This window comes from Elephantulus edwardii, unplaced genomic scaffold (assembly GCF_000299155.1).
Source record: "Elephantulus edwardii isolate Elephantulus edwardi_28Jun2011 unplaced genomic scaffold, EleEdw1.0 scaffold00194, whole genome shotgun sequence".
NCBI lineage: Eukaryota > Metazoa > Chordata > Mammalia > Macroscelidea > Macroscelididae > Elephantulus > Elephantulus edwardii.
The window spans coordinates 3,591,104-3,603,539 of record NW_006399944.1 but is presented as its reverse complement, the minus strand read 5'-3'; the positions used below and the strand labels follow the sequence as shown (position 1 = coordinate 3,603,539).

Genomic DNA, 12,436 nt, shown 5'->3' with positions numbered 1-12,436 from the left:
GAGGTAATTGTGCAAAAAGGAATGAATGAAAATCTAATTTTTCTGTTAATTTTTGTTAAAATCACACCTAAAATAAAAATTTTTATTTAAAAAAAGTTGCTGGAGATACCCAACCTTTGGGTTAGCAGTGCAACTGTTGACAGGCTACACCACCAGAGCTCCTGAGGTTTAACAAATTTAAGTATAATCTCCATACAACATTGCACTCCCTATGAATATGTGATTTAACTAACTTAGATCACACATATATCTTGGTAGTTCAAAGTCTCCTACCTTTATTTTTTTCTTACACTTAAAAAGATTTGTAACATAAAGCATTTATCACATAATGTAAAAGAAGAGACTGAATTACTACCTAAATAATTGGTTTTTGAAGCTATGAAGTAAATTAAAAAAATTATAATGCCATTAAAAAATGAAATTAAACCCAAGATATTCTAGGCATCATGGAACTGAAATGGACAAGTAAATATACGCCACTTTGACTCAGACAGTTATGTGATCTACTATGCTGGGAATGAAAAATTGATGAAGAGTGAAGTTGCTTTTGTAGCTAAAAATATCCATCTTGAAGTACAAGAAGCTGTGAGGAATGCAATACTATCCATATGCGTACTAGGAATATCTTTTAATATAATTATTATTCAAATATATGTATCAACAATGAAAGTCAAGAGGGGGAGACTCACACAATCCGAAATTGACCAAACAAGCGATCAAGATGCATTAATAAGTACTGGTGATTGGAATGCAGAAGTTGTAAACAATCAAGAAGGAATGGTAGTCTGAAAGTATGCAACTGGTAACAGAAAGGAGGACAGCGACTGAATTTTGTGAACTCAATGATTTATTCACAGCAAGTACATTTTTTAAAAAAACACAAATGGTAGCTTTACACATGGACCTTACATGATAGATTGCACAGAACTCAGATTGACTGTATTTGTGAAAAGAATCATTGGAGAAGTGCAATATCTGCAGTCAAAACCAGACCAGGTGCCGACTAGGGAACAGACCATCAATTACTCATGCATAAGTTTAAATTGAAGCTGAAGGAAATTAAAACTAGTCCACAGGAACCAAAATATGACCTTGAGCCTACCCCAATTAAATTTAAGAATCATTGTAAGAACAGGTTCGAGGTATTGAACACCAGCAATCGAAGACTGAAGGAACTGTGAGAGGACATCGGGGATATCATTCATGAAAAGAGCGAAAGGTCATTACAAAGAAGGAGGAGAAAGACAAAGCCAATGTGGATGTCAGAAGAGATTGTTAAAATTACATTGTAACATCACAAGGCCAAAACTAAAGAAAGAGATGTTGAAGTAAAAGATCTGAACAGAAGATTTCTAAATGCAGCTGGAGAAGATAAGGTAAAATATTATAATAGAAAGTGCAGAGAGCTGAAGTAAGAGAATAAAAGGAAAGGAAATCACTCAGCACTTTTCAAGCTGAAAGAACTGAAGAATAGATACAAGCCTTGAGTTGCAATACTGAGAGATGCTATGGGCACAGTCTTGAATGATCCAGGAATCATCTTAAGAAGATGAAATGAATACACAAAATTGCTGTACTAAAAAAATTTTATTGACATTGAAAAATATCAGGAAGTACCATATGAACAAGACACAATGATAATAAAGTTAAAGCTGGACTGCAAGTATTAGCAAAAAGCAATACCCCAGGAATTGATGGAATATCAATTAACAAGTTTTGACTAATACATGCAGCCCTGGATGTGCTCACCAGTTTATGCCAAGAAATTTGGAGGATAATTACCTGGCCAACTGATTAGAAGACATTCATTTATTTCTCCGCTGCCAAGGAAGATTATCCAACATAGTGTGGAATTTATTGAATAATATCATATTCAATCAACATATTGTTGAAGATCATGAAAACATGCCTAGAACAGTACATTGACAGGTAGCTAGCAGAAGTTCAAGCTAGCTTGATACCAGAAGAATATTTACTTCTGTTTTAATGACTAAGCTAAGGCATTTGACTGTGTGTTTCATAACAAATTATAAAAAAATGGAGAAGAATGAGAATCCCAGAACCCTTAATTGTGCCACTGTGAAATCTATACTTAAACCAAAAAACTGTTGTCCGAGTTGAGCAAGGGAGCATCGCCTGGTTTAAAATCAGGAAGTGTGTGCTTTAGGGTTGTCTCCTTTTGCCATACCTGTTCAGTCTGTATCCTGAGCAAATAATTCACAAAGTCAGACTCTATAGAGAAGAATGTGGCATGACATAAGAAGTGAAGGAAGACTCATAAATAACTTACATTATGCAGATGATACAACTTTGTGTTCTACAAGTAAGGAAGATATGAAACTTGCTGTAGAAGATCAAAGACTACAGCCTTCTGTATACATTACATTTCAACATCAAGCAAACAAAGATCCTCACCACTGAACCAACTGTCAATATTATGATAGATGCGGAAAGGATTGAAGTTGCAATGATTTCATCTTGCTTGGATCAACAATCAACACCCTTGGTGCCAGCAGTCAGAAAGTCAGGAGATGTATTGCACTTGGCAAGTCTACAGCCAGGGACCTCTCCAAAATGCTGAAGGAAATTATGTCAGTTTGAAGACTAAGATGTGCCTGACTCAGTACATGGCCTTCTCAATCACGTGCTTTGCTTCAGGGAGCTTGAAAATTAATAAGGATGACAGAAGAAGAATTGGTGCTTTCGTGTCGTGGTGCTGGAGAAAAGTACTGAATATTCCGCAGACTGTCAAAAAAAAAAAAACCAAGTAGATATGTCTTGGAAAAGCTGCATCTATAGTATTCCTTGGAGGCAAGGATGGCAAAGCTACATCGTTCATACTTTGGACATGCTTCTAGGCAAGGCTGTTCCTTGGAAAGGGACATCGTGCTTGAAAGATGGAGGAGAGGAAGATACCCAAAAGTATTGATTGATGTGGTGACTTCAGCAATGGGTTTTATCATCTCTTGATGATAATGATGGCCATGATAGGGTAAGGTGCAGGTTGGCTGTTCCTATGGTTGCTATGAGCCATACTCAGCTTGATGGTACCTAACAACCACAAGAAGAATCCTAGTGTTATATTGAGTTAAGCATTAGGCTGCCAACTGAAAAATCGGTAGTTCAAACTCACTAGTCACTGTGAGGAAAAAAACGGAGCTGTCTTCTGCTGTAAATATTTACAGGCTTAGAAACTCAAGAGAAAATTTTTGCTCTGTCCTAGAGGATTACTAAAAGTTGGAATCAGCTTTACAGACCCAGGCAGATGTCACAGATGCCTGCTCAGCACTGCTCACCTCTTAAATGTTGCTCCAGTGCAATGTGGGCACTTTCTACTTTGTCTTGCAGCCTTCCTGATTCAGAGAAAACTGACTCCAAGAAGGAGCTGCCCCTCGTAATCTCATCTCAAGCCCTGTGATTACTCAACTATAGCACGGTAACCCCTGGCAACCAGTATTGGCCCAGGTACACTACTAAGTCACCTTGACTTCAGGGAAAGCTATTTTTTCACATGAACAAAGAAGAATGTGTTGTTCCAGTTGCTGCTGTCAGCCACCAGGGGAATTTGATGGAACCCTGCCTGCAAACAAAATCCCTTTATAAGTGACAGAGGCCAGGGAAAAACAGGAGGGAAAAGCCAGAGCTGCACCTTCACCAGGCCTGGGGCATTCCCTGCCTCTGGCAAGTCTTTGTAGGAGATAATAACTTCATCGTTGTTTCAGCCAGTCTAAGATAGATTATCTGGACTCTAGCTGAAAGGATCTTTAACAATCACTAAAACAATAGTTCCCTATTTTCTGCATATTGGAATCATCTGGTGGTCTTCAAAAACTGCTAGTGCCTGTGTTCCAATCAGAGACTATGATCATTTTTCACTTGGTTTGCTTTCGCTTACAAAGTTCATACACATTGTGTTACATACTATTTTTCATTCACATCGGAACTAGATTTAATTGTTCTAAGCTGTGGTTGATCAAGTGTCTGGGATTCCCATTCTTCTCAGAGTCAGCTACAATTTGTTACGATCCACACAGTCAAATGCCTTGGCTTGTCAGTTAAACACAGATATACATTCCTCTGGTATTCCTCCCTGTTTTCAGCCAAGATCCATCTACCATTAGCTACAAAATCCCTAGTACCATGGCCTCTTCTAAACCTAGCCTATGCATTAGAGAGCTGGACAATGACAGGCATGATAGAAGAATTGATGCCTTTAAGCTGTGGCGTTGGAACAGAGTATTGAATATACCATGGACTGCTAAGAAAACAAACAGGTTCATCCTGCATACGGTGAAACCAGGCTACTTCCTGGAGGCAAGGATTCTGAAGATTCATCGGACATACTTTGAACATATTACAAGGAGAGACTGGTCCTTAGAGAGGGATGTCATGTTTGGGAAGTTGGAGAGACAATAAAGGAAAGGAAGATCCTCAATGAGGTGGATTGATTCAGTGACTGTGGTAATGGGGGTAGGTGTGTCGTAGACAGCGAGATTGGCACAGGATAGAGTAGGGTTCAGGGCTGTTGTACATAGGCTCACTATGTCTCACAGGTGACTTGATGGCACATAACAACAACAAGATTGTGGTTGAGTGAACAAATTCTTCTCCAACCCTTTTTCTGGAGATCCTTTCCTATGAATTTAGTACTGCTCTGGGAGCTCTGGTGACTTAGTGGAAGGGAGTTGTGCTGCCAACTCAAAGGTATGCAGTTTGAATTCACGAGTTGCTCTAAGGCAGAAAGATGGGCAATCTCCTCCCATGCAATTTACAGCCTCTCAAAACCTAGTGGAAGGTCAGCTGTGAGTCACGAGTTGGGACCAACTTGAAGGCACATAACAATACCAACAGCTGGCAACCCAGTCCTTGGGAAATTGGGCTAACCCAGAGGCCATGCCTCTCTCCCCATTCAAATCTACCAGTGGCTTTGCGTAAGAGTAGAACCGGCCCTGCCCACACCCCTGTAGTATTTCCTAGGAAAGACGGGCATTTTCCTCCCGTGCAATTCACTGTCTCTGAAAGCTCGATTAGGGTCAGCTCTGGGTTGATCCCCCCTCGATAGCATTCAACAACAGTCTTTTTATAGGAGCAGATCTCTCTAGTTCTTTCCTCCTGAAGAGCCTGTGGTGAGGTTAAGTCACTAACTTCTCAGTCAGCTTCAGCCATTTTACCTCCAAGTCTCCTTTACAGTTGTTAATCCTTCACCAGATATGAATGTAAGAGAAATAGCAGAGGTGCCACCTACACAACTGTTGTGAGAATGACATGAGATACACTTGGGGGAAAATATTAGAAATAGAAAAGTACCTTAAGATATCTAAAGCTTTATTATAAGGGATCCCAAAAGAGAGGGGAGGACCCAAACCTAAATAAAGACCCACCCATAACACAGAAGTGCTGGCAGGATTAGATGACTTGGGGATGTTTGTCCTCTGTCCACCTTCTCTCTTTGCCTCCCTTCACCCTCCCTCCCATCATCCTCTACATAACAGCAATTTTATTCTGCAACTTCAACTCTCAGACATCTCAATTTCCTCACCCACTTTCAATGGATTGCCCCCTGCTGAATCTCTCCTTTAATCCCAATGCTGCCACTAATAGGCAGGGAAATGATTTTGCTGCATTTTTCTCCCTTGGTTTTTATAAGCACTCCATTTCCTCTTCAAGAGTACACCTCTGGATCCCACACTGCCTCCTCATTACCCACTTGAGTTATAATGTCTATCAAAAGAAGCATCTCTCGGGAGGTTTGAGTGCTTAGTGGGCAATGATAAGTAGAGAGATGTGTGGGAAATGTTTTCAATATTTGGCAGTTCCTAACGGCAAAATGATCTGGGAAGGTGCTTTAGAAAGAAAAACAAACAAACAACTAACCACATTTGATCTTCTCATTATACTATATTCTTATTCCTGAAAATGTCTCATGATTGGAAAAATGGACTGAACTGTTTCACCAATAGCTTTGTAAACCAGAGGACTTTTTCATTTATTTATCCGTATGTGTCACATTTACTGTTTAAATACTTATATTCACTGGCAACTTAAATCTTTTTTTTTACAGGCATCTCCATTAACATATACCATTCTGAAATCAAAGACATAGACAATGGTTCCAGAATTGAAACAACTGAAAGTCCAGCAAAACTGCACAAAGTGTCCACCATGCAACAAATATTCCATCTGGCAAAGCAACGAGCAAAGAGATCAACATTTTTCCCACCTGGGGTTAAAATCTGCCCGCAGGAATCCATGCAGCAAATACTAGCCAGTGTTCAAGCTTATTATAGATTAAGAGGTAAGAAAAGAGGAGAAATCTGTTTACTCTTTTGTTGTTTTTTGTCTTTTCCTTTTCACACCTCTACAGGTTACTTTTAGCCTAAAACTTCCAAACACCTTCACTTAACCAAAAAAGTCACAAAAATTAATTAAATAATCTGAAAGAAATTAGTAATAGTCATTCAAAAACCTGGTAGAAATTTACTCATAATTTCAAATCATGTCTTGTGCAACATGGAATCTTCTGGATTTTTCCTCTTTCATTATTGTTAATACCTTGTATTGTGGGGGAACTGGTAGCCTAGTGGCAAGTAGCTGTGCTGCAATACCAAAGGCACACAGTTCAAATCCCGCAGCTGCTCCATGGGAGAAGAATAGGCAATATCTTCCCAAGCAATTAATAACATCTGAAAACTCACCAGAGGGTCCAGATCCGGATCCCGTCACCAGTCTTAAAAAAGAACAACACAAAATGCAATACAGGGTTGTTGTTGCACCATCTGACATGATCTGGACTGCAATTTATCTGTAGACTGCTTCTGATAGCATTGACATTTTTGGTGGCTGTTGTTCTTGCCGAGAGAGGGGAGCTCTGGTGTCACATGCATAGGGAGGTGCACTACTCACTCAGAGGGCATGGCTCTCGGCAGCTGGCATTCACCAGCTGCTCCACAGGAGGAAGACAGGTATTCTCATACCTGCCATGTGCTTTCCAGCCCTGCAAACCCAACTGTGGATCAGCCACGGGCCAGTTCTGACTCGATATCAATGAGAGAGAGACATGAAGTGAGAAATAAAGGATGACTGCAGCCTCAGAAACCAGAGTATGTTAATTTATGACTTAAGAATGCATTTTTTAAAGATAACATTATCATCTACATTCCCTACCACTCCTTGGTACATTGAAATTGTTTATGAAAGATCAAGAGAAAACCTCAGAAGTTTGACTACCTGGAGGCACATCTAAGCTCAAAGGAGTCACAATTTAACCATGTTTACCAAAATCTAATGCAAGGATGTTAACAGAATTTACTGCACAATTACAGTGGTTTCCAACAGAGCTACAGGGCAGATTTTAGACAGTGTAATAAGATTCTGATTGCATTCCTGGAAATCGTTAAGACATTAACTCAAACCACAACTGTGGCATAATCCGCAGGGAGTTGCCCTGCTGACCCAAAGGCAGTACCTCTCTGGTGGTTCGAATCCACTAGTGACTCTGTGGGGCAAAAGTGGGCAATCTTTTTCTGTGTGATTTGCAGCTTCCCAAAAGCAAGCCAGAGAGTCAGCTAGGAGTCGGTTCCCACTACGCGGGACTGAGTTTTTAGGGTTGAAGCACTTAGGAAAAAAATCCCTTGGCTTCTTAAATTTAAGAGAGAGAGTGGGAGGGAGAGGGAGAGGGAGAGGGAGAGGGAGAGGAAGAGGGAGAGGGAGAGGAAGAGATCCTGCTAAATACTAAAAAGGAAACAACCACAAACCCCAACTTACTGCCTTCCAATCTAGTCTGATTTGTGGTAGCTCTACAGATTTCTGAGATTGTAAATCTCTATGGGAATAGACTTAGTTAACAGCCAACACCAAACTTACTAAATTAAAAACAAACAAACAAGCAAACAAAAAACAAACCTCATTGCTGTCAAATTGATTCATAGCAGACCCTCTTGCAGGTTTTAAAAGACTATAAATAACAGGAGAGGAAAATGTCCCTCTTTCTCCCCTGGCACCACTGCTGAATTTGAACCAGCAGAATGACATGGGCTTCCATTAATGGTGCAATTCCACCCGCATCGCCAGAGCTCAAGTTGCTGCAAATAATGTGCGTGTGTTACCTCTTTGGAGACTAAACTCAATCTTGTGAGAATTGAGGAAGTCTGCACACTAGATGTTGGCATGCATTCCAAAAAGCTGGTCACCCTCATCTATTTAAAGCCTATTATATGAAGAGTTCAACTCTAATGTGCGACAGTGCGCCCCTATAGCCACTGAGAACCCATTATATGACACACACATCCTGTCAAGTTACAGGTTCTAACTGTAAGAAGTCTGCAAGGTGAATTAATTTTAAAAGTGTTCAAGGAGTTTTGGAGGCATAATTAACTAACAACCTGGAAAAGATTCAAACATATGAAACCTATGTTCCTCAGATGTGCCATTTTGTATAAGAGTAAGGAGGTATTTGCTTTCTGACAAAAATCAGGAAGTATTTCTTTTCTGTCAAAAGCCACAATCAAAGAACAGCACTCAGGAATAATGATTCTGAAAAATAATGCTTAACTTAGGAGGGACTGGAGAGCATTATGCTGAGTGAATGAACGATGTCTCATAAGAACAAATACTGCATAAGACCATTATTATAAAAATACAAGGATAACTAGTAAAAAAGTATGGGGACCCAAGGGAGGAAGGAGTGGGCACAGAGGGGTAAGGATGCTCAGGGGGAAATGACAGGTTCATATAATTTAACGGCTGGAAGAAGGGGTTAAAGGAAATGGGAAAGATCTGAAAGAGACCTGAAAAGGTGGGGTCATGGTGGGCATAGTTCAAAGGTGGTTAATTTTCTAAAACATAATGTGTGGCAGTGATTGTATGAAACATAATGTGAACGAAGGCAAGTGTGAAACACAATGTGTAAGAATTTTTTGCATGCAAACCAATATAAAATTAAAATTAAAAAAATATTGGATCATATTTGGAAGGATTCTGAGTTGTCTGTGACCCTGGCACAAGGCCACCAAATAGCAAATTTTCAGCCAATGTTTATTCATGGATATTGAAAGGCAAAAATCATATTGATAATGAAAGAACGGGACATAACATGTATAAATTTTTTCTATAAATATACATACACATCATTCAGATAACATTGGTAAATTCCGAGTTGTGTGCACATACATACACACACAGATAAATACATAATATTGATAGCAATTGGTATAAACACAATTATTGCTAACTATTTTCATGTAACTTCTAATTCTTTATGATATTCACAAATAAGATCCACTGCAACTGTATAGAATGGACTTTTTATTCCTGAAACTGAATTTTAAGCTCTAAATTCTTATTCTTATCCCTTTGTTCATGATTGGATTTTTTCTTTCATTCTTATTTTTCTATTTACCACTTTTTTTATCCCACAGCAACAGTCCATTATCTTTACTGCTGCCTCTGGATGATAGGAAATTTACTATTTATCAATGTGGCTTTCATTAGTCTAACAAATTGATCCGCAAGAAACAAAAAATAAGACCCAGTTACAAGTGCTGTTCTTTAGCCAAGAAGCACAATTGCTGCCCTTCCTATTGCTTTTAGAAAACCATCTGTTGACTTCTATCAAAGTTGGGAGGGGAGAGTGCAATCTCCCATCCTACAGAGCAAATGGGCATCTTGAGAAATTCCTTTTACCAGTGGTTAAAGAAAACACAAGTGAAAGTATTCTAAGCTTTGGTAAAGAACTGTGCTCATTCACATGCCCAGGTGAAACTGCACGAGAGGCAAGATTTCTTACTTAGACAGTCTGTCGTGCTCAGCTCCATGTTCCTTCACCCTCGACCCCCTTGCCTCCTTTATGTCCTCTCTTTCTGCTCTCAGTCTCTATTTTCTCTTGCTCCCTCTGCTTATTGGCTCACTCTTTCTCCCCTCATTCCCCTGTCTTTGAAAAGCTAGAACTTTCTTTTACACTCATGCATGATTTACAGAATTTTAATGATTGACAGAGTCTAGTTTTTGTAGGTCTTCTTCTAGTTCAAGGGTCATTTACAAACCGGCAATGTTGCCAACTGAGGGCTTGGTAAAAATTTAGACTCTCAAATCCTGCCCTGAGGGCTATTTTTGAAAGGTATATTTTAACAAGAAGCACAGTTAATGGTTTTGGGCTTTAAAATTTGGGAATCGTATGTCTAGACAAGACAAAGTATTATAATGAAATGTGCAAGGAGCTGGAGTCAGAAAATCAAAAGGGCTGAGCTCGCTCAGCATTTCTTAAGCTGAAGGAACTGAAGAACAAATTCATACCACGAGTTTCAATGCTTAAGGATGATATGAGTAGAATATTGAATGATTCAAGAAGTATTAAAAGAATATGGAAGGAATACATAGAATCATTGTACCAAAAAGAATTGGCTGGCACAGAAGAATTTCAAAAAACAACACATGAGCAAGAGGCAATGGTGATGACGCATGAGCAAGAGGCAATGGTGATGAAGGAGGACGTGCAGTTTGCTCTTTTTTGAAAAACGTGGCAAAAAATAAAGCCCCAGGCATTGATGGAATACCAATTGACATATTTCAGCAAACAGATGCTACCCTGGATGTGCTCAGCAAGTTGTGCCAAGAAATCTGGAAGACAACTACTTAGTCAACTGACTGAAAGAGATCCTTATTTCTTCTCATTCCAAAAAAAGGTAACCCAACAGAGTGGGAAATTATTGAACAGTATCACTAATATCACACACTAGCAAATTCCTGCTGAAGATTCTCCAGAAATGACTGGAGCAGTACATTGGCAGAGAACAACCGGAAACATAAGCAGGGTTTAGAAAACGTTATTAGAGACCTTATTGCCAATATGAGAGGGTTCTTGGCAGAAAGCAAAGTGTACCAGAGGAATGTCTCTCTATGTTTCATTGACTATACAAAGGCATTTGACTGTGTGCATCATAAAAACTTGTGACTTACTTTGAGGAAAATGGGAATCCCAAAACCCTTTATTGTGCTTACGCAAAACCTACACTTGGACCAGAAAGCAGTCATCAGAACAGAGAAGGGAAACAGTGCATGGTTCAAAATCAGGAAGGGGGTGTGTCAGGAATGCATCCTGTCTCCATACCTTTTAAATCTATATGCAGAATAGATCATCCAGGAAGAAGGGCTTTATGAGGAAGAATGTGAGATTAGTATTGGATAAAGACTCATCAACAACCTACATTATGCAGATGGCACAATCTTGCTTGCTGAAGCCAAAGAAGACCTGAAGTGCTTGCTGTAGAAGGTCAAGGACTGTAGTCTTCAATATGGTTGAAGCTTAACATCAAGAAGGCAAAGATTCTCACCACTGGGCCAATTGGCAGCAATATGATGGATAAAGATAGTTGAGGTTGTTAACAATTATAGCTTGCTCACCTCCACAATCGACACTCTTAACACCAGCAGTCAGGAAATCAAAAGATGAATTGCTCAGTCACTAAAAGACAAATACTGCATAGTGCCACTATTGCAAAATGGGACTGACGTCAGGTATGCGGGGAGACTGAGAAAGATGGGATAAATTATGTATACTGCATTGAAACAGATGAGGAAATGCACATCCAAAAACTTCTCCAACAGGGTAAAAACACAAGTCACAGACTGGGGAAAAAATAGTTGGTAACGGCATGTCAAATAAGGGACTTTTACCTGGAATTTATAAAATACTCGAGCTCCATAACAAGATAAAGATAAACAACCCAATTGAAAAAATGGACACAGGATATGAACAGACACTTCACCAAAGAAGACATTCAGATGGTGAACAAACACATGAAGAAATGTTCAAAATCCCTAGCTCTAAGAGAGGTGCAAATAAAAACAACTTTAAGATATTATCTTACCTCAGTAAGAATAGCAAAATTTAACAAACAACAAACAATAAATGCTGACAAGGTTGTAGAGAAATTGGAACCCTCATTCACTGTTGGTGAGAGTGTAAAATGGTGCAACCACTATAGAAGGTGGTGTGGCGCTTTCTCAAAATGTTGAAAATAGAAATACTATTTGACCCAGCAATTTCACTACTGGGAATTTACCCTAAAGAAACCATAACTGCCACCCAAGCAGATATATGCACATCCATGTTTATTGTGGCTCTGTTCACAATAGCAAAGGGAAAAGGAAATAGCCCAAGTGCCCATCAACAAACAAACGGATAGAGAGGCTCTGGTATATTCACACAATGGAATACTATGCTGCATTGAAAAACAAGGAACTCATGCAATATTATTCAAGATGGGTGAGCATGGAGGACATTATGCTGAGTGAAATATCTCAGTCACAAAAGGACAAATACTGCATAGTGCCACTGTTGTAAAATGGGACTGACATCGGGATTGGGGGAAGGAGAATGATAGGTTAAATTATGTATACTGAATTGAAACAGATGAGAGAGAAAACTGTTTAAAAGTGA

General features: G+C 39.3%; 1 protein-coding gene across 1 annotated transcript in view; it reads left to right on the top strand.

Annotated features, from left to right (window-relative positions):
• The window catches only part of IMPG1 (interphotoreceptor matrix proteoglycan 1), a gene marked incomplete at its 5' end in the record, with an annotated part of 223,893 nt that overhangs the window by 2,479 nt on the left and 208,978 nt on the right, over positions 1–12,436 (top strand). The window contains one exon of the mRNA XM_006896970.1: positions 6,062–6,295. Within this exon, the coding sequence (XP_006897032.1) occupies positions 6,062–6,295 (234 nt within the window). The remainder of the gene's footprint in view (positions 1–6,061; positions 6,296–12,436) is intronic.